This window comes from Callospermophilus lateralis, chromosome 3 (genome assembly GCF_048772815.1).
Source record: "Callospermophilus lateralis isolate mCalLat2 chromosome 3, mCalLat2.hap1, whole genome shotgun sequence".
Lineage (NCBI taxonomy): Eukaryota > Metazoa > Chordata > Mammalia > Rodentia > Sciuridae > Callospermophilus > Callospermophilus lateralis.
In genome coordinates, this window is record NC_135307.1 from 115,208,685 (window position 1) to 115,230,701 (window position 22,017).

General features: G+C 40.5%; 1 protein-coding gene and 1 non-coding gene across 10 annotated transcripts in view; both read right to left on the reverse strand.

Annotated features, from left to right (window-relative positions):
* Parp6 (poly(ADP-ribose) polymerase family member 6) overlaps positions 1 to 19,936 on the reverse strand; it is a 31,409-nt gene extending 11,473 nt beyond the window's left edge. For 2 of the 9 annotated variants that reach the window (XM_076851035.2, XM_076851044.2), the window contains exons 1-16: positions 18,284 to 19,837; positions 16,637 to 16,731; positions 16,329 to 16,523; positions 15,613 to 15,690; positions 14,799 to 14,893; positions 14,099 to 14,159; positions 13,774 to 13,864; positions 13,264 to 13,330; positions 8,435 to 8,584; positions 7,162 to 7,372; positions 6,618 to 6,671; positions 4,818 to 4,913; positions 4,133 to 4,225; positions 3,289 to 3,414; positions 1,721 to 1,786; positions 720 to 787 (exon numbers count right to left, since the gene is read on the reverse strand). In XM_076851035.2, coding sequence (XP_076707150.1) covers positions 720 to 787; positions 1,721 to 1,786; positions 3,289 to 3,414; positions 4,133 to 4,225; positions 4,818 to 4,913; positions 6,618 to 6,671; positions 7,162 to 7,372; positions 8,435 to 8,584; positions 13,264 to 13,330; positions 13,774 to 13,864; positions 14,099 to 14,159; positions 14,799 to 14,893; positions 15,613 to 15,690; positions 16,329 to 16,331 — 1,259 coding nt within the window. In that variant the 5' untranslated portion in view covers positions 16,332 to 16,523; positions 16,637 to 16,731; positions 18,284 to 19,837. The other 7 variants (XM_076851043.2, XM_076851042.2, XM_076851036.2 and 4 more) reach the window with 6 other exon arrangements.
* A 1,035-nt stretch (positions 19,937 to 20,971) lies between these two features.
* On the reverse strand, positions 20,972 to 21,079 carry LOC143396045 (U6 spliceosomal RNA). Its single transcript, XR_013090936.1, has one exon. It is a non-coding gene; the product is annotated as a U6 spliceosomal RNA (small nuclear RNA).
* Between the last annotated feature and the right edge of the window lie 938 nt (positions 21,080 to 22,017).

A 22,017-nucleotide genomic window follows, 5' to 3' on the forward strand; every position in this document is an offset into this window, starting at 1 on the left:
TTAGCCAGGGCTGGGGTTGTGGCTCAGTGGTGGAGCACCTGCCTAGCACATGCAGGGCACTGGGTTCAATACTCAGAATCATAAATAAATAAATGTATGTATATATGTAGGTATGTATGTATGTAAAAAAAAAAAAAAAAAGGCAGGTATAGCAGAGCACACTTTAATTCAAGTGGCTCAGGGGGCTGAGGCAAAAGGAGCAAAAGTTTGAGGGCAGCCTCAGCAACTTAGTGAGACCCTGTCTCAAAATGTAAACATTTTTTTTTTTTTAAAAGGGCTGGGGATGTAGCTCAGTGGTAAAGCATCTCTGGGTTCAAACTCCAGTACCAAAACAAAACAAAACAAAAAAATTAAGAAAACAAACAAATCTTTGGGGAAACATTTTTTTTTCTTTTCTTTTTTTTTTTTTTTTTTTTTTGGTACTGGGGATTAAACCCAGGGCCTTATGCATGTGAGGCAAGCACTCTACCAACTGAGCTATATCCCCAGCCTAGGAAACATGGAACACTAAAAAAGAATTTGTGAACTCTATGTAGGATCTAAATTTCTGTCAGGGCATGATGATATGTCAATAGCAAAACTCAAAAAAAAAAAAAAAAATCTATACTGCCTAAAACCTTGTAAGAATACTGAAACCATCTTTAAGGGGTGCAGGCTCTATATCTAAAACCTTCCCCCTTCTCTATTGCCCCAAGAAGGGTGAACCACTCTATCCATACCATTGCAGGAGAGGATGAGCCAAGGGGTCCAGCTTGTCCATCTGCTTCTTGATTTCCAAATATGAGCCCTGTAAGACAATGATCATAAGATTATCTCCCAGGAGAGATGGGAGCCCTCCCACTTTCCATAGACTGACATCAGAACCCAGGGCAAGGGTATTGAACGCCACATAGAGAAAGAGGACATGGGGGTTCCCACCCTCAAGGAGCCCCAGTCAGATTAGGAAGACTCATAAATAAATATGAAAATGACTGAAGATGCTTACAAAACAACATGCAGGTGGGTCTCCCTCATTTTATGCAATTCCTACAGCCCTAAAAAGCTGATTGTAAATCAAAAAATAAATAAAATCAATGTCCCAGAAAGATTAGGCTAAGGAATCCTGTAGTAAATCTTTACATAAAGCAAAGTCATTCTGACAAGTAAATCATCCCTCCTAAGTGTACATTCTGTGTTAATCTCAACTGTGATATATAGGATTTGCTGAGAAGAGGCCCACCTGTAAATGTGAGAACAAATGAATGTCTATTCATGCAGAGACTGCAGACGAGGGGTGGGGAAATCTGGTGAGGAACAGCCTTGAGTCAAAGGATGGTCACTGCTCCATGTGGCTGCCCCACCCCTGGAAGGACAGAAGATGTAGGCCCCTGGGTCTAGTTCCTTACCTCCAAGCCCTCCTCCCTACCCTCCCAACCTTGGGCAGAGTTCTTTCCCTTATTTCTCTAATTCTCTAAGAATTTTCAAACAATTAATTCTGAACAACTTGTGAGGATTTAACAGCAAAGATAAAGATTGAGAAAGACATTAGGAGTGAAAAGAGTAAAGAGTAAGGGAGCTAATAAAACACAGAACAAGAATTGGGAAGGTTACAGAAGGAATAGCAGAAAAAAATACATGAATTTGAGTAGCTTCTCTAAATCTTCACCCCCACTCCCATGAATTATACAAACAGAATAGGGCACTTAAACTGGGCAGGCAGAGAACATAGAGAGCAGAATACCTGGGTCATCTCCCGGATGGACATTACACTATCCAGAGCTTTCTGAAGCCGCTCATAATTCTTCTTCTGTAGAGAATCAATGGGAAGAAAAGAATCAGATGAAGAAAAGTAGAGGAGAGAAAAGCATAGAAAATCAAAGTAGGATGTACAAAGACCTCTAAGAGGGCTTAAGGAAATAGACTTGTATGCTATAGAATGAATACAAGTTTAATGCCAGTTCTGGAATCACATGCTAGTTCAAAATAACAGGGTAAGTGACTTAACCTCTTAGAATCTTAGTATCCCTGCTTAAAAATGATGGCTTTTCAGTTGTGCGTGTATTTTGCTTTTTTTTTTTTTTTTTTTAATTTTGTAGTGCTACGGAAACCCTCTACCACCAAGCAAAACCTCCAGTCCCTATTTGCAAATAAAAATAGCAATCCCTACTCCCCTTACAGAAATGTTTTGAGGATTAAATAATGTATGTAGAGAAGCTAGTATAGTGCCTGACAAAGTAATGATAGTAACAGTGATAAATTGTCATATATACTTTTTTAAATATTTATTTATTTTTTTTTAGTTTTCGGCAGACACAACATCTTTGTATGTGGTGCTGAGGATCGAACCTGGGCCGCACGCATGCCAGGCAAGAGCGCTACCGCTTGAGCCACATCCCCAGCCTCTGTCTTATATATTTGTGATGGTTAATTTTATGAGTCAACTTGACTAGACCATGGGCCTAGACACTTGATCAAACAGGATTTCTGGGTATGTGAGGGTAGTTCAGATTAACATTTGAATCCGTAGACTGAGTAGAGCAGATTGACCTTCCTAATGTGGATCTCAATCAGGTAACTAAAGACTTAAAAAGGCTAAAACAAAAAGACTAACCTTTCCCCACTCCACAAATTGAATAATAGTGTAATCATCCTGTTTGAATTGGGATAACAATCTTTCCTGCCTTTAGATTTGAACTACAAAATTGGTTCTTCTTGAGTCTGCTCACTCTCAGGCCTCTGGTCTGGGATGGCAACTATACATGTGACAGGTTTTTTTGAGTCTCCAGCATGCTGACTATGGATGTTGGGACTTCTCAGTCTCTGTAATTATGTGAGGCAATTCCTTATAATAAATTTCTTTCTCTCTTTCATTCTCTTATTATATATATTTATATTAGGTTCTCTCTGGAGAACCCTAATATGGTACTTTACATACACTCTCTCTCATTTTTATGACAATCCATAAAATAAATACTATCCACTTTTATAGGTAAGAAAACATTAATGCCATCCCTGACACCATTCAACTAGAGAGCAGTAGAACTTCAAATAAAATCCATGTCTGTCTGGCTCCAAAGTTTATATTCTTCCCATAATAATTTAACTAATATGAATTCTTCTCCCCTTCCTCTGATGAACTCAGCTGAAACAGCTAAACACTAGGATTCAAGAGTTCCCAAGAAACAGTTGTTCCATTTCTTCTGTCCCTTATCCAAGCTGTTGTATATGCCGGAATGGCAGTCTATAGTCTCCCACTATCTCTTATTATTTCTGTTATTTATCCCTGACTTTCTCCCCAAGCAACTGTACCTTAGGGTTAAAGGCCAGAGTCTTGGGATCAGTGGGGTCCACCACGGAGGGGTAAGGCTCAAAGATGATACTCTTTCTAGGGGATTCCAAAGCTGCCCTACACATGGCCACCAGCAGATCCACCACCTTAGGGCAAAGAAAAAAGCTTAAAGCAAAGCTTAAACAACTGCTCAGTTCTTGAAGTCCGTGGCATCTAACATTTCTCTATTCTGTTCTTTTTAAAAACATATTTTCCTGCTGTTTTAATTAGAAAATGCAAACTGATTATATAGATTTAAGTAATAAAAATATGAAAAAATTCAAGTAATAACAAAGTTTTGATTAAAGATAAATATCATCCACCCACAAACAAATCTCATTTCCTCACAAGTAAATACTTATTAAGTTTGATGTAGATCCTTCCAGATATTTATTACTATGTAAATAGTCTTTTCATTTTTTTTGTGCTGAAGATTGAACCCAGGGCCTCATGAATACCAAGCATGAGCAGCTCCTGAGCTCAATCAATCCTCCTGACTCCACCTCCCAAGCAGCTGAGACTGAATACAAGCACATATTACCATGCCGAGCTTTATATTTACTTTTTTATATAACTATATGTTACATCTTTCTATCCATAAATAATAAGTGTAGAATATTTCTACTATAAGGGCATACCATAATTTCTTTAACTGAATTTTGTATAGTTGGTGTTGTACTCATTTTTTCTTATAAACTTTATAACTTAGTGAACATCCTTACATAAGAAATCATTTTTGGAGGTTAAATTCCTAGGAGTAACATTGCTGGGTTCCCTTGACTTTCCTGATCCCAATTCCTCAGATGCTTTTCCCTCTCCTCATACCTCTGCTCCAGTAGCCACCTCCTCTGCAGCTCCAGACATGACTCCCAGTGTGTAGAAGGAGAAGACGCACAGTTCACGAGTACAGACAGCTGGCTGAATGAACATATTAAACAATACGATATAGGTGTAAGTTATGCAATGAGAAAATGTAAGGAGAGACAGGTCTGACCCTAGACCACTGCAGAATAAGGTAGAAATTTGGGGTCCTTTGTATCAGGAGAAAACCATCAAAAAGTATTATATCTAATTAAAATGCCTTACTAAAAAGTTTGAGAGTTAAGTCATCTACCTATGAACCATTCTCTGACCTGTCAGGTAGTCAGATAATTCTTCCAAGTTTCCATGACACTGTTTGTATCTCTTCTATATATTTAACATATATTATGATTTATAATTGAGGATCCACCCATCTAGACTTGGGAGTACCACAGGATAGTATTGTATCCAATCATCTTGTCAATATCTGATTCCTATTTTTAAATGCTGCATGGGAACTATTTCCTCAAGGTCATTATCATATCCTCATCTCTCCAAACATGATTAGACTTCTTTTCTGAGAAAAGCAATTCTAGAGTCTCTGGGGACAGAATCCCTTCTTTACCATAGGCCCAGGAAGAAAAGAGAGATGAGAAGTAAATGAAGGGGTCTTGGCGGAGGAAAAAGGTCACAGGGTAGGAGCCTATACCTTGAGCATGGAACCATTTTGGAAGACATGCTGCTCATCACACACCACACAGTACTCATTCAATGTTGGAATCCTCTGCTCTGCATATTTCATGATCTGGAGAGAGAACAGATGTCTACATATTTTACAGGTTCACGCACAAGTATAGAAAATTTGTTTTTAGATGCAGGAAATAATTTACGCTTCATTCTAGCTATTCTCCTCCCTTCCAGCCATTTGCCTAAAGCAGAATCGATTCTTGGACATTGCACTTATTTCAACTGATGCCTCTACTTCAGAGCTAAATCTGTATATTATTATAAAAATAAAACCTGTCATGACCTTTGATTTAAACTCCTGAGTTAATAACTGACTTCTACTACTTAGTATCTAATGTAACTGTGGATGGCAGTTAATCTATGCCTTCATTTATAAAGTAGGGTATTATTCACCTTATCGGGATATTGCAAAAAGTAAGGTTATCTTCATGAAAGCATTTTATAAGCATAAACAAGTGCTAATTAAACTAGTAACAGCAGATGTACTCACTACAGACTGCCCTTTAGTATGGGTGAGTATTCAATCCAAGATCAGATTGCAAGGGGACCTGAAAAGACACTTCAACTACTTAGACAATTAGCCAATTCACTGGTCAAAATCACCAACAAAATTCTGTGCTGGGTTCAGGCATGGTTACATATGCCTTTAATCCCAGCAACCTGGGAAACTTTGAGACAGGAGGATTGCAAGTTTGAGGCCAGCTTCAACAACTTAGGGCAGCTCTCAGCAAGTTAGTAAGACCTTGTCTCAAAATAAACATAAAAATGTGCTGGGGCTGTAGCTTAGTGGCAGAGCACCCCTGGGTTAAATCCCCAGTACACACCCCTCAAAACTAAATAAAAAGAAAAAATAATTCTGTGCTGGGAAGGTAGTACAAATTGAGAATTCATGCAGAAATATCCTAATTTTTCCTAGCAATGCCTTAACATATTGTTTGTGAATAAATCAAGTTGTCCCATTTCACATGAGCTGGTAACGGAGATGGAAGGGGTTTTACTAATTCATTTAATGCAGGTTTTTTAAAATGCCTACTATGTACTCAGCTCTGTAAAAGGTCTCTTTGACTATGTTATCAAGAAAGATTGTCTCAGATGCTAGACTCCAACAGGGGAGATGTGGTATGTCAACAAATTCCTTACAATGGTATGTGACATATGGTATGTGACACAGAGATGTTACATAAAACAAAAAGGATCATGAAATGGAGTAATGAAGATTATAAGGAAAAGACACTTGTGAACCTTGATTGCAACAGGCAGACATGGGGAGGAAGGCCAGTGGAAGGAATAACATGAAAAAAGATAACAGAGATCTAAAAGTGAAAGCTCAAAGAAGTAAAGAGATTTTTGAAAGATATAAATGATCACCATTGGCTTAGCAGTGAAAAAGATCTTTAAGGAAACTGAAGATCACTTAAGCAAGGCATTTGGGGACTGCAAGAAAAATTAGTGTCAATACCTCTCTTAACACTTTATATACTTAAAATTCACAGTACATTTGTACCCGATCCTAAGTGTTCCCAATAATTCTGTAAGTTTTTTGTTTGTTTTAGTCCTAATATTGGGGATTAAACCCATGCTGAGAATACATGAGGTTGGGAACTATATCTTCTCTCTTATCCATTCAATACTTATTAGTATAGTTCTGGGAACAAAGCAACTCAGGAAATATTTAACTGACTAAAAGAGCAGTGCGATCTTAGGGGATCATATGGTCAGACAATAAGTAAGATGTTTGGACTGAAGCTTTAGACCTAATTACCTGGACAAGGAATCCATACTCCAGAGTGGGAATGTTCTTGCAGTGACCACTGACCTGGTGGAAGTAAAAGACAAGACCTCACATAAATCTCTTATGAAGCAGGGACCTCTAAAGACCTCACTGACCCATCACCTAGGATTTTCCTAAAATTACTAAGTCCTATTTCAAAAAAAGCAACCTCAAAGCTGAAGAGATTTTTTTTTAGACATTTTTTGCCAAAGATTCTAGACTAGTGTTAACTGGTCTTTAATCCTTTCCAAAGTAGATGGAACAGATCAGTATAGAAGCTAACTACCAAGTTCTAACCATAGTCTAATAAAATCAAACATGACTTGCCCATCTCCAATCTCTCTCTGCTTTATGGCCTACTACCAGAGAAGGCAGTCAGACAGTTTAGATCTAAGTTTCAACTATTAAAAAAATGTGTTCCCTTCTACTCACTCATAATACATTAATAACCCCACCCCATTTTGAAAAGCTACACCCCCACATTTCCAATCCCACCCTCCTGATACCCAAGTCAAATCCTCCCCAGCCCATGTACCAAAGGAGAGGTCCGTGCTGGGGGAGGGAGGCCCACGTGCTGAGGGCACAGAAGACCTGCCTGAGGGCTGGGAGGGTAGCCAAACACCTCCACTTTGGGGTTCTTCATGGTACAGGAGATGGAACGATTCATGAGGCGCCCAACTCGTAGCTCTGGTACACCCAGTTTGCCTTTCAGCATGGAGTCCTGTATGATGGGGAAACTGGGAGACCTGGAGAGTGAAGGTAAAAGAACTGATAAAAATGAAGACTCAGTATGAATCCCAGAAGGGGACTGAAGAGAAGTAGGTCCTAGGCCAAAAGTCTAAGCCAAAGACAAAAAACTCAAAAAGGGGTACATTCCACTGGATCCACTGTGAGAAAAAGTGGATCATACTATTGGATTTATATATTTTGGTACTGGGGATTGAACCCAGGGGCATTCTACCACTGAGTTACACTCAAAGTCTTTTTATTTTTGAGACAGGGTCTTGATAAATTGCTGAAGCTGCTTCAAACTTGCAATTCTTCTGTCTCAGGCTCCCAAATGGCTGAATGGCATGCACCACCACACCAACTAAATGAATTGATTTGTACGTCATTACCTGTACCTTTTTCAGATTGGGACATGGAAGGGAGGTAAAGGCAAAGCCTAGGCATTAACACCAGGTATGAAACAATCCCTCGGAGAGGAGACCTGTTCATTTACTCTCTGTCATAAAAGAGAAGGATTAAGTGCTACACACTGGCAAGAAGTAGTTGTATCCTGTTAACTATCTGACTGTCAATAATGGTGCCTGAGAAGCTACAAACCTAGGTTTGTGTCTGCCTTTGGGAAGATCAGAAGATAACCAAGAAGGAAACAATGTATATCTAGGGTCAAAGAATAAAGCAATATTTATTTCCAGTCTAGATAATAAATCAATGCGCCCTTGCATAAGAGCCAGGAGTCGGTGCCTGTTCCATAACTCTGCCTCCTTAGGACAGGGAATAAGGATGAGAACCAAAGGAAGACAAGATGGAAAGATCAGCATGCACATCTCCAAATATATTACCATGAGCTCAGAATTACTGTATTTTATATACAGGATGAGGTATGAACATTGGACTAGGAACAGAAGAGTAAGGACACAAAGGGGACAAAAACCATGTGAGTGGTATTAGTAGTTAAAGGTATAGAATTTGGAGGACCAAGAAAGAGGACAGAAAAAATTAATTCATGTATTCCAGAAGATGGGAATGAGGCTAAGACAAGACTGAGGTGATTACAGATGATTAGCTAAGGGGGTTCTTACTTGGGAATGGGTGAGAAGATGCTGAGGCCAGCTCGGAACTTCTTGATGGTACCACTTGCCTTGAACCAACTGTGCCTCTTCTCCTGCTGGGTCTTCAAGAAATCGTTGCTCAGATGTTTCCATTGTTGGGATGTGAACATACCCAGGATCCTGAAGAATCAAAGAGAATAGGTTTAGGCAAGATCAGGCAAAGAAGAAGGTCAAGAAATAGGAAATAGGCAAGGCAAATAATCTAATTCCAAAGACTGCAAAACTAATTGTGATAGGGGAAGGTGTGCTTGAACACCCGCCTTGAGATGACCTTAGCACATGAAAATTACTATCTTAAATGCTATCCTAAATGAGGCGCCCAACTCGTAGCTCTGGTTCACCCAGTTTGCCTTTCAGCATGGAGTCCTGTATGATGGGGAAACTGGGAGACCTGGAGAGTAAAGGTAAAAAGAACTGATAAAAATGAAGACTCAGTATGAACCCCAGAAGGGGACTGGAGAGAAGTAGGTCCTGGGCCAAAAGTCTAAGCCAAAGACAAAAAACTCAAAAAGGGGTACGTTCCACTGGATCCACTGTGAGAAAAAGTGGATCATAGTACACTCTCCCATTGACTATGTAAATGGATCAGAAAAATTCTGAAATGCTTTTTGCACTTTCAGGGAGATCTCAAAGGTGAGCCTTCAAAGGCTGTGAACCTGAAATTTACTGCCAAGAATGACTATATTGAAACCAGAACAGAGATGGGAGGACAGAGGCACTCTGCCTTGTGAATAGTGAAGAAAAGAACTGGGAACATAAAAGATACTGACATTGTTAGATGAAAAATTACATCCCGGGCTGGGGTTGTGGCTCAGTGGTAGAAGCGCTCGCCTAGCAAGTGTGAGACCCCGGGTTCGATCCTCAGCATCACATAAAAATAAAATGAAGATATTGTGTCCAGCTAAAAAATAAATATTAAAAAAAAAAAAAAAAAAAAAAAACACTACATCCCCAAATTTACAGTTTCCAGAAAGGTGTGGTGGCACATGCCTGTAATACCAGCAACCTGGAAGACTGAGATAGGAGGATCACAATTTGAGGCCAGTATCATGACTTCACAAGACCCTGTCTCAAAATCAAATTTAAAAAGACTAGGGATTTAGTGTCTAGCATATGTGAGGTCCCAGGTTTAATCCGAGGTATTTCAAATAAAGAAATACTATAATTATAGTTTCCAACTCCCAGACTTGTCAGTCCTTTCACTTGTCCTTGAACAGTTTTATCATTTCTGATACAATATAATTATTCAACTTCTCAAGTTTCTAATTTCACCTAAAGCCAACAATCTCTTTTCCTTCTAATTAGAGAAAGCCATCAGATACCAGCTCCTTTAATTTTTCTAATCCTATTATAATACCTATTTCCACCCTGACCTCAATCCCTCCACTCTCTGGACCAAAGTGACATCCTATTTAAGACAATTTCTCTATTTGTGCTCTATCTCAGCCCCTTCTTGCCTTTTTAGGAACCTCAATCTATCAATCATTCTTGTCTCTTGTTGGTTCCTTTCCCAAAGATTACAAAAAAATTTCAAATTTCTGTACCTCAGTCTAAGTATCTCACACTTTCCCCCTTCTAAACTCATCTAAATTTCCCAATTCATAATTATTGTTTCTACTTTCTTGCTAATCATTCAATTCTCAAATTATTGTGGCTCCTACCTCACCATTCCATTAAAATTGTTCTCATTGTTAAGCTAAATCAAATAGAAACTTCAAAATTCTCCTCTTACAGATCTTCACTGGCATCTGACCCTCGATAAAGAAGTTGTCTTGCCTTGTCTTCTGTGATTCCATTCTTCTCTGACCTACTTTTAGTGTTTCTTCTTTCTCTGGGTATTCTGTCTAGGTGTTAAAAGGTATATTACCTTTGATTCTATTTTCTTTTCTATCATGCTCTCCTTTAGCTATCTCATATTCACTGGTTTTAATTTCTATCCACACGCTGATGACTATCTTCAACCCTAACCTCTCCTATACATACCAAACTGTACTTCATATACACACTGTATATGAGCCATCTCTATTTATATATCCTAAAGTTACCTTTAAAAAATTGGATTATCACCTGAGCACAGTGGCACACATCTATAATCCCAGTGGCTCAGGAGACTGAGGCAAGAAGATCATGAGTTCAAAGCCAGCTTCAGCAACTTAGCAATGCTCTGAGCAACTTTGTGAGACTGCCTCAAAATAAAATATAAAGGCCTGGGACTGTGACTCAGTAGTTAAGTGCCCTGGGTTCAATACCCAGTTTCAAAAAGAAACTGGTGGTTGGCAGGGGTATCTATTCTCATGCTACACTCTGCTATTTTCTTTTCCTTGTGGTGTTGGAGGCCTGAGCCAGGCATGTACTAGGAAAGTGCATTACCACCGAGTTACATCCCAGTCCGTGCTTCTCTTCTTATATCCCTATTTAAATTGGTGGCATCACAATTTACCTAGACAGGAGGGCTGGAAATCTAAAGTAATTTTCCACTACTCCTTGGCTCTCGCGAATGTATACAAAATATCCAAGCCCAGTCTTATTGACTTATACCCCAAAAATCATTCTGTTTCATCTCCATTCTTGTAATCCTTTATTTTTTCTTCCTTTTTTTTTTTTTTTTTTTTTTTTGTTCACTTACTAGTAAGAATTGAACTTAGGGACTTAAGCCTAGGCAAATGCTCTACCATTGAACCAGCTCTCACTTCTATTCTAATCTATAGCCACATTTTAGCTCAGCCCTTCATCATCATTTCATGTCTAAGGGTATATAAAAGCTTCATACTAAACTAGTTCTGGTCCAACTACAAAGTTACCAGAATACTTTTTCTGAAACTTAATCTGACCATGTCCTTTTTTGCTTAAAACCCTTCAATGTTCTTACTGCCTAAAGGACAAAAGCCCAAGATCTGGCTTTTTTTTTTTTTTTTTTTTTTTTTTGTACTAGAGACTGAACCACTGAACAACATCTCCAGCCTTTTTTATTTTGTTTTGAGACAGGGTCTTGCTAAATTGCCTAGGCTGGCCTCAAGCTTGCAATACTCCTGCCTCAGCTTCCCACGCCACTGGGATTACAGGTATGCACCACAGCAACCCACCAGACTTGACATTTTAATAAAACTTTACATTTTGCAAAGTGGTTGCATATACCCCTCATTTCATTTACATAGTTCTGAAAGGTTTATAGGGCAGATGTAGAGGCAGGTTCACAACTTGTCCAAGACCACACAGGTGGCTAATCCTGACTGGAACTGGGACTAGAGTATAAGTCTCCAGGTATTAATTTAGAGTTCTTTCAAATAAACTGTGCTGTTGCTTTACAAACCAACAAGGGGACTCCTCAGTAGTTGAATACCCATCAAAAATCATGAAAATAGATCTATTTCTTCTCCAAACACAAGATAATAGGGGGAGAATCCTCTCTAAAATGGTACTTTGAAATTATAACTAACAAGGGAAAGTTATTAGCAACCATCCACCTCATTATCTATCCAAAAGAAGCTCAAATTCAGAAGAACCAGCTCTCAGAGGAGCAGGAAGTAATCTACTCAGAACCTGACTCACTGGGCCAATGGCACACACCTTAATCCTAGCATCTCAGGAGACTAAGGCAAGAGGATTAGAAGTTTGAGGCCAGCCTCAGAAACTTAGCAAGACCCTGTCTCAAAATAAAAAGGATTGGAGGGGCTGGGATTGTGGCTCATCGGTAGAGCACTCGCCTAGCACATGTGAGGCCCTGGGTTTGATCCTCAGCACCACATAGAAATAAATAAATAGAGATATTGTGTCTAACTACAACTAAAAAATTGCTGAGAGCCATAGCCAAGTAGGAATGACGCATGGCAATTTCTTTGTCAGCCTACCCAATGTTGCTTAGAGGGAAGACTCTCCATTGTGGAAATGGGCTTGCCTTGGACCCAGGTCATTTGCAGTGACATTGCATGAATGTTTGAGAAAGGTGACCCTGCTCAAGGACCAGGGCAGATCCGGGTTTAGGGCGATTCCAGGTTTAGGGTGTATCCTGCTGGAAGTGTAGCTCAGCAGTAAAGCACCCCTGGGTTCAATCCCTACTTTTCTGCCTTTGGTACTACCATTCTTCCCTCATTTTTTGTTTGGTTTTTGTTGATATTGGGAAATTACCCTAGGGCTTCACACACGCTAGATGGGCACTATGCCACTCAGCTACATCCCCAGTCTTTTTCAAGAATATTTGAGACAGGGTCTTACTAGGTTGCCAAAGCTTGCCTCAAACTTGCCATGCCTCAGCCTTCAAATTTGTTTCTTAGTTTTTCCTGGGCTTATTTCAAAAGGGTATTTTTAAAAAGGAAACATTCGATCCAAGGCTCTGTCCATGCACATGTGTTGCTATAGTTTACATCTTTGATGTCCCCCAAAAGTCTATGTGTTGAAGGTCTGGTCCCAGCTTATGGCACTATTGAAAAATGTGACCTTTATAAAGTAAGACCTAGTGGGAGGAAGTTAGGGTCAGAGGGTATGCCCCTGAAGGGGATATTGGAACCCTAGGCCTTCACTTTCCATTTCTTTATTTCCTTCTTCCCTTCCACCATTAGGTGAACAGGCCTCTTCTACCATGCACTCCCACCATGCTGTACTATGCTACCACAGGCCCAAAGCAATAGATCCAAGCAATCATGGACTGAAATCTTTAACACTCTATGCCAAAATAAATTTTTCCTACTTTCAAAGTGAATAACTCAGGTATTTTACCACAGATACAAAAAGCTGACTAACACATGTGTCCATCTCTCTTTCCCTCACATATCCATAACTAAAAAAAAAATCAAATTTCTTACTTTTTCAACTGAAGACCCAGTCCAAACCCTTCCTTATTCGATGGCTGGAAAACCTCAATTGATGGTTCTGCAAAAAGAAGAGAAAGTTCCTAGTGTATACATATCTCTATCCTCCTTAGAATTTAAAGCCATAGTTCAGTGGAATAGTTTCCTCACAGTCTCAAAACAGTAGCTACTGCATATTCTAAATAATAATGTGGAAGAGAAAAACTTCTGAGGTAGATAGATTGTGGAAGCTCTCTAATCAATTTCAAATATTCTCAGTAGGAAATTGAAGGAAAGGGAAGAATAAATGATATCTTGGAACTAGAAAACAATTTCATTAACCAAGAAGGCCTTTAAGGAATAGCTATCAAGAAGACATCAATGACATGAAACTGAAAATTCCCTATCAATAGCTGTAGATTGAGCCCAAGGGCCTTACTCCTATTTTTTTCCTACTTCAGTTAACTTAAAACTTTAGATTAGACCACACTCAGAGTACCTGCTTGCCCAAATCACTGCTTTTACCTGGTCCATCAAGGTACTGGGAGAGAGAAAATCTCAGCCTTAACACAATAGGTTCTGTCCGGAGGACCTTCCAGGCTGTAGATACTTCCTCCTAAAAGAATAAGGGAAAGTTCCCAGTTTACAATTGGAATGGACTTGAAGTTTCCCCTATGCAACACATACATGCACATGACAGTACACACCACTGTCTGCTGATGGTCTAGGAAAGACAGAGATGAAGAACCTGTGCTCCAAATACAGCACTCAGGAACAAGACTCCTGGCCTACATGACAAAATCCACAAGTCCAGATAGACATGTTGTTGGCAGGTACTAGCACCACTTACATCGAGGAAGCTGATGTTGATGTGGAGATCAATGTCCACGTCATCGATAGTTCCATATTCTCTACAGAGATACAGGCAACCACAGGTGAGTCTCATTAAGGGAGAAAAAGGAAACAGAAACTGAGACAGAAGGAGAACTGAACTGGGGACAGGGGAGAGGAAAGGCTAGAAGACAGTCTGTATATAGGGTCTTAGCTGGATGATCTCAAGACACTTATATGATCAGGGCTTTCTCTAGGACAGAAACTCTTCTTACATCAAAAGTAAAATTACTGACTTTCAGGAATTTAGGATAAGAAGAAATTTATTTACTTATTATTATTATCGTTGTTGTTGCTGTTTTGGCCATACTGAAGATTAAACCCAGGAGCACCTAGCCCTTTTTATTTTTATGGTATTATTATTTTTGAGACACTGTCTCACTAAGCAGTTAAGGCTGACCTTGAACTTGCATTACTCCTGCTTTAGCCTTCCCAGTAGCTGGGATTGTAGGTGCCCCTGACTAAGAAGGAACTTCTAAGAAAAGTAGTTTTACTACCAATACCTCCTGTTAGCCAAGCATCAGTATTTTGGGCAAATTTTATCATTAAGCTCACCATTTATCCCCTTATCACAACATAAAAAGAAAAAAACCCTTTAGCCTTTTAACAACTCAGAAATAAGTGACTTGCTCCCCTGCCATCCTGAAGTAGAGTCCTACCTGATGGATACAGAGTTCTCACTGTAGATCTCCTTCACAGCTTCAATGTCTGCATCAAGCTGTGGGTGTCGATACAGGTCAGCTGCACAGCTCCCCTAAGATAGCAGCAAAAAATGTAGGGTGGTAGGAGGGGTGGAAAAGGATATATAAACAGGGAAAGACAGACAAAAATAAAAAGAACATGAAGATACACCAGAAACAGAGGGAAACAAACAGCAGCAGTACAGGGAAGCGAAAGCTACTTATATAAAGGAGTTCTTGATGGTGGCCCTAGCTAGAGAGTTTATTGACAAATCCCTTCCTCCTACATCACACTTTAAGGAAGTTTCTGAAGACCAAATGTAGGCTTTTCTTGAGGAGTTCACATCCTTTAAATCTTTAGCTTTTCCTCTCAGGCACTGACCTGCTAAAACTCAGATAGGCTAAAGGGTACAGATTTTAACTCAAGTAAGTTCTATCTGAAGAGTGTTCTGAAAGTGTGAGCATTTTTGCTCAAGAGTGTGTCCTTTTAAGACTTGACCTAATGAATAATCCTCACTGGCTAGTGAAATAAGTATTAAAAAAAAAAAAGTTCCTATGAAAACACGTATGGCTTTCATTTACAGAGGATGTAGTTTACTCTGTAACAGGTATAAGTCCCAGCCTAGCAGGAGCAAAGACATGGGATAAGCTCTGACAAGACCATAATTAGACCATACCAACATTATATCCTCATCTCATCAGTGCTCCAGGACAACTTCTTTCACTCTTGATGTATCCAGAGAATAAAATCAAGACCACCCAACATTGAATATTATAAAGAATATAACCTCACCTGAACTCCATAGAGAAATTCCTCTGATTCATTATCTCCTTCTGAATCATCATCATTCCAGAACTGGCCTTTGATGTCCTAATGATGAGAAATAAAGATACAATTATTTCTTAAGTCCCTTTCATTCCATGGAATATGGTGAGGCGACAGAACAGGAAAAGGTTCCTTAGGGTAGAATAACTAAAGACTTAATCCCATTACACTTTTTGCCTCACCCTTTACCAAGTCTATCTCTTCCTGAATCTGATTATATCCAAGGCATAGCTCTAACTTGAGAAAGAAGAAAACAGTGAGGAATTATGGCCTTCTTAACTCTCCGTATGATCAAGGCTCTGGTAGCCAATGAGGGAGGGACACAAAAGACTTCAATGATAAAGTTGATTTCTAAGTATATTTGGATTGTAGTATAAGCTGGCCTCTTCTAGGATCATTACCCAAGGAAGCACCCAAGTATACGTAAGCTCTCTTATCTCATTATTCTGTTTCTATCTCTTAATGTATTTAACACACCCCTTTTACCCTAAGAAAACACATACACACACAAACACTTCTCCCCCAAGTAATACTATTTCCTGCCCCTTCTCCTTTCTTTAACTTCAGATACCACACTCTTCCAAAAGGGCAAGAGAGAAAATACTGGGGAAAGATAAGGTCAGCACATTGTCTCATCTACCCACTGGATGATTAGTTGGAAGAAGTAAGCAGTCAGTTCTTACCATTGGGTCAGTAGATCACACACACTCCCAGGTCAGTGCTAGGCAGCACCCCTCCATACCACCAACTGAACCCAGGCCAACGAGATGGGCATTTAGGAGACCACAAAGGGAGATAAGGGAGGGAGGTGATGTTAGAAGCAACTGGAGATCTGCTGGGGATATCAGACTCTGCTACTGTGGTAACAGGTCACTGTTCTGTGGAAAGCATATAACAACTAGTTACATCACCACTTAATAGCTAGATGGCTTATACACAGGTACACTTTTATTACATGTAAAGAGATATACATGTAAAGAGATATACTTACATGTATACACATTCACTTTTGTATGTCCTTCTTTAAAGGTAATGAACAATGCCAGGTACAGTGGTGCAGGCCTGTGATCCCAGCGACTTGAGAGGCTGAAGCAGAAGGATCACAAGTTTGAAGCCAGTCTCAGCAATGTGATGAGCCCTAAGCAACTTAATGAGACCTACATCAAAATAAAAATAAAAAGGGCTGGGGATGCCAGGCACAGCGGTGCATGCCTTTAATCCCAGCAGCTAGGGAAGCTGAGGAAGGAAGATTCTAAGTTCAAAGCCAACCTCAGCAACCCTAAACAACTTAGTGAGACTCTGTCGCAAAAAAACAGAAAACAAAAAACAAAAAAAAAAACCAACTTTAAAAAGGGCTAGGGATGTGGTTCAGTGGTTAAGTGCTCCTGGGTTCAATCCCGGGAACCAAAAATAAAATGAAATAAAGATAATGAACCATGAAAACACTATACAAACATAAGGTACTGCCATTAAATTCAAACGGTAGAGCTGGGATTGGAACAAGGACCTATTCTACTTCATAATGCTACAATAACCTCAAAGCCAAATGTGATGATGGCAGATCAAATGTTTATGCTATCCTGTCTAACCAGTTCATTTTTAAATATTCTTCACCATACCAATCCTCACCACAATTAAGAACCAGAATCACACTCTTTTTCTCAGTCATTTCTCCATAGTGAGCCATCTTCTTTTTTAAAACATCAATATTACTGTAAGCCATTATGCGACAATCATATCTAACAAAGTCCTCAACAATACTGAACGTCCTCAAATAAACATGGTCTGAATTGTTATGGCCAAAATAATGCCCTGGGATCATCTTGGAACCTAGTCCCCAAATAAAAATCCATAATGATCCCAACAAATGCATTAAAAAAAAAAAAAAAAAACCACTAACCCCTAACCTTTTCTCCTGCTTATTTCTAATCCTAAAGACCTCAACTGTATACCAAGCAACTTTTAGCCCCACTAAAGACTCCACATGCAGCAGGGAAAAACAAAACAAAACATCTGTTAAACTATGAAGGGTTAAATGGTAGATAGCAAAGCTACCCTAACAACTGCCTAAAAAACTTCTGTTGCCTCTGCTGTTCCCTTTCAATGCACATATCCACATTCTGCTCAAAGGTCACCTTGAGTATCCTATATAAAACAGCAACAACTCAACACATACTAGCACTATTTCTCTTCTCCCAAAATACTTACTACAGTCTAGCATACATTTATCTCCCATCAGAATGTAAGTTCTATGGCATAAATTTTTTTTTTTTTTTTAGAGAAAGAGAGAGAGAGAATTTTAATATTTATTTTTTAGTTTTTGGCGGACACAACATCTTTCTTTGTATGTAGTGTTGAGGATCGAACCCGAGCCGCACGCATGCCAGGCGGGCCGCACGCATGCCAGGTGAGCGCTCTACCGCATGAACCACATCCCCAGCCCCCTATGGCATAGATTTTAACTGTTTTCACTATGTTCTTAGTTCCTTAACATATTAACCGAATAATGAGCTCTCTGCTCTATAACTAAGTCAAACAAGACATTCATACAATAACCTAAACCACCTCCATGCATAGGCAAAAATCATTAAAAAAAAAAAAAAAACAAACAGATTTTAAACAGCAAGACTTCATTCACCTTCAAGAGCAGCTGAGAACCAGAATATGAAGATCTGGGGCTGGGCTTGTGAAATTTGAAAATAAACAGTCAAGCATTGATCTGGATGATCACAGAGGAATAAAGAGGGAGGCACTAATGTTCAGGCTGGGTTGTCTTGGGGGAGGAGTGGTAAGATGATGGCCACACAGGCCAGAAGTAGTAACTTTCTCAGGGTCTTTATCACTGTAGAAGTCAAGAAAAACTCAGCATCTCTCCAAAGGCTGTTGCTGCTTTCACAAGGAGGGGAAAAAAAAAAAAAAAAGTTCAGAGCAGAGAGTTTTTCCTGTCCAAAAAGAGACGTTCACAAATTACTGGCATTTTCAAACCAGGCTAACGTAGTGAAAGGGACTTCTACTGTCTATTCTCAATACCATTCTCAGAGAGGTGAGTGGGTTTAAGAGCTGGAGAGTATAGCCACATAAGGCCCTGAGATAGATCCTCAAGACAAAGAGAAAGAAAACATGCAGAGTGGGGGGGGGGGGGGGGGGAAGCAGGTGATTGGTCACAGAATTCACAGAATCATTTTAATAGAATTCATAAAATCATTTAAATAACAAATAAGGTTGAAAGTTTACCTAGTTCAAAACTTTCATGTTATGCAGAGACACTCAGGTATATGGAAGTCATACAACTTGCTTAAGGTTAGGAGTATAGGTGAACTATATCATTTGACAAGTCCAAATTACATCCAATATTCATGTGATGAGACTATAATTAATTGAGGGAGTTGTTCATGAATTCAGCAAGACATGTCTTTTTTATTGAAATGATAAAATAAAGAGGGAGTATTTCACAAGAAGTTGGGCCAAATATAGACTATATGAAGAATGCCCAAAGAAGGGTGTTGTTAACTTTAGTGTTTATTTTGAATGATGACAACTACCATGGAATGCTTTATGTATTTCCATGGGAATAAACCAAATGTAAATAAGCCTCAAGTCTGGATCACAAAGGTCTTTTTCCCTAGGTTCATGGGGATCCTCTACGCCTAGTCAGAGAAGCTTCTGATCTCCTCATTTAAACTCTGGGCTTGACTCCCAGCTTTGTGGTTTTGGGCAAGTAAAAAAACAAAAAACAAAAAAACTCCCCTCTATACCGAGGGTTCCAGTCTCAGAAAGGCTAGGCCATTAAACAAAGAGCGAAGAAAAGAGCCAGGGAGTGGCGATTCCCGCAGGATAGCGCAACCCCAGGTACCCGGCGGAAAAAGAGAACCCGGCTGGTCCTGAAAACACCCTGCCACCCGCACTTCTAGGGCAGGCCCTAGGGCCTCCCTTGAGGCAGCAGTTACAGTTTTCCGGGTTTCCTCTGAAGCCCCAGACACCCAACCCCTGCCTTCCCGAGAAAGCTCTGGCCGCTTCTGTGGTTCAGCCGCCGGGCCTGAGCGAAGCCTAAGTCTAGGAGCCACCCTCAGAACCACCTGGTCCAAACCCCTCACTTCATCCCCCGCCGCCGAGGCGGGGCAGACCCCACACCCTTCCAGCGGTCTGGCCGCCCCGCCCCGTCCCCGTGGTGGCCGCCCCACAGGCCAGCCTCGCGAGTACTCACGGCGACCCCGGGCCGCGCGCGGCCGCCGCTGAGGGGACGAGCGGCCCGGGACGCCCCGCGGGGGCGGAGCGGCGGGCCAAGGGGCGGGGACCAGGCCGGGCGGGCGAGGTCGCGCACCCCACGCCTAGTCGTTCCGTCACGGTGCGCTGGGCCACTCTGCGCACGCTCGCGCCGCGACAACCGCGATCACGTGTCTCTCTCCTGACCAACCGCCGCGCGGCCGGCAGCCGGGCGCGCCTCCGCTCCGAACGCCAGCTTCAGGGCGCTTGCCCAATAGTCGCTAGTTGGGAGGGGTACGGAGCGAGAAGGTGGCGCCTGCGCAGTGGGTTGGAGAGGGGGAGTGGAGAAAGAAGAGAGGCTCTGGGAAGTGGGCGGAGTGCTCGCCAAAGGAGGAATGTTTGCGTTTGGCTCCCTCTGTGGTTCGGAGGAATGCGCAGATAAGGCAATCCACCTGCTTGCTGGGAGGGATCCTCCTTACTGAACGCTGGGAGTCGGCCCACAGAGGCCTAGAGCCCCGTCCTCTCCCCAGGTATTACTGACTCCAAGTATCTCTCTCGAAAGTGAGAGTCAAATATCTTAGACTCTTTTAATTCTTACAGTTTGACTAATTTGTTCCCCTGGTAGCTTCAGTATGGAAAGTACCCTGACCTTCAAAGTTAAGGTAGGTTCAAAGCCTGGTTTCAGCACTTTATTGTGCAACCTAAAATAAAAACTTTTCATTTTCTGAGTCTTTATTCATTCTACCCCTGTCTCTGTCTTTCTGTGTCTCTCCGTTTCTCTCTCTCTCTCTCTCTCTGTCTCTGTCTCTTCAATACTGGGGCGTGAACCAGGGCCTCACACATGTTAAGGCAAGCTTTCTATGGCTGAGTTACATCCCCTGTCCTTTTTATTTTTTATTTTGAGACAGGGTCTGCTTGAATGCCCAGTTGGGTTTGAACTTGTGATCCTGCTGTCTCAGATCCCTAGTAGCTGGGATTATAGACATGTTGCACCAATATTTTCTCATCTTTGAACTGGAGACAATAATGCCTATTTCATAGGGCTGTTGTATTGAAGGTAAAATGAGATAGTATTAGCTTAAACCATATGTATTAGTTTGAACCATTTTTGTAGGATATAAACAAATATTTGTAACTTTTTTCATGTGGAATGCTTCATGAATTTGCACAGGGAATGCTAATCTATTCTACATTATTCCAATTTTAGTATATATGCTCCCCAAATGAGCACAAATACCTGAAATTTCATAGGATTAAAATTAATACATTTGAAGTAACCAGCAAGCCAAGCGAGCAGCACACCACCAAAATCCTAGCTACTCCGGAGGCTGAGCAGAAGGATAGCAAATTGAGGCCAGCCTGGGCAATTTAGCTAGATGATGACTCACAAATAAAATAAGTGTGTGAAGCACTGGGTTTGATCCTCAGCAAAACACATAAAAATAAATAAAACAAAGGTATAAAAAATGAAAGAGGGCTGGGGGTGTAGCTCAGTGGTGGAATGCTTGCTTAAGTATGTGCAAGGATTCAGTCCTCACACACACAAAAAGTAAATAGCATAATCCTTTGACTATGAAGTACAGATGTCCCAATTTACATGGTTCAACTTAAGATCATTCTAATTTATTATGGTTCAAACCCAATACCTATTTAATAGAAACTATACTTTGAATTCTGTACTTTTCTTGGACATCGCATTATGCACTGCAGTCTCTCTCAGTGGGGCAGAACATCTGATCAAAGTTGCCCAATCAGCCACAAGATCAAGAGGGTAAACAACTGATACTTTGCAGTGCCCTGTTGCTAAGTATAATGTTCTTTCAGTGGGTTAGGTGTACTAAATGAGTTAATTGGAGCATAATCCCATTGTAAGTTGAGGAGCATCTATAGTCCATAAATGGAAGCTGAAATTGTAGTTTTTATGGTTATTATCCCTAGATATGGCCAGACTTCCTCTCATATTTACCAGTCTTGGGCTCCCATATAACCTTCTTTTCCATCAGCACTCATGGGAAAAGGTTCATCTTGGACATACTCCTCTTCCTCACTTCCTCTTTTTAGCTGGACACAGCACACACAAGGAGGGCCTTAACCCTAAATGAAAAAACCATATGCCATATTTATTGCTTCTGAACTGATGTCAGAATTTTCCCAGTAAGGATTCTCTTT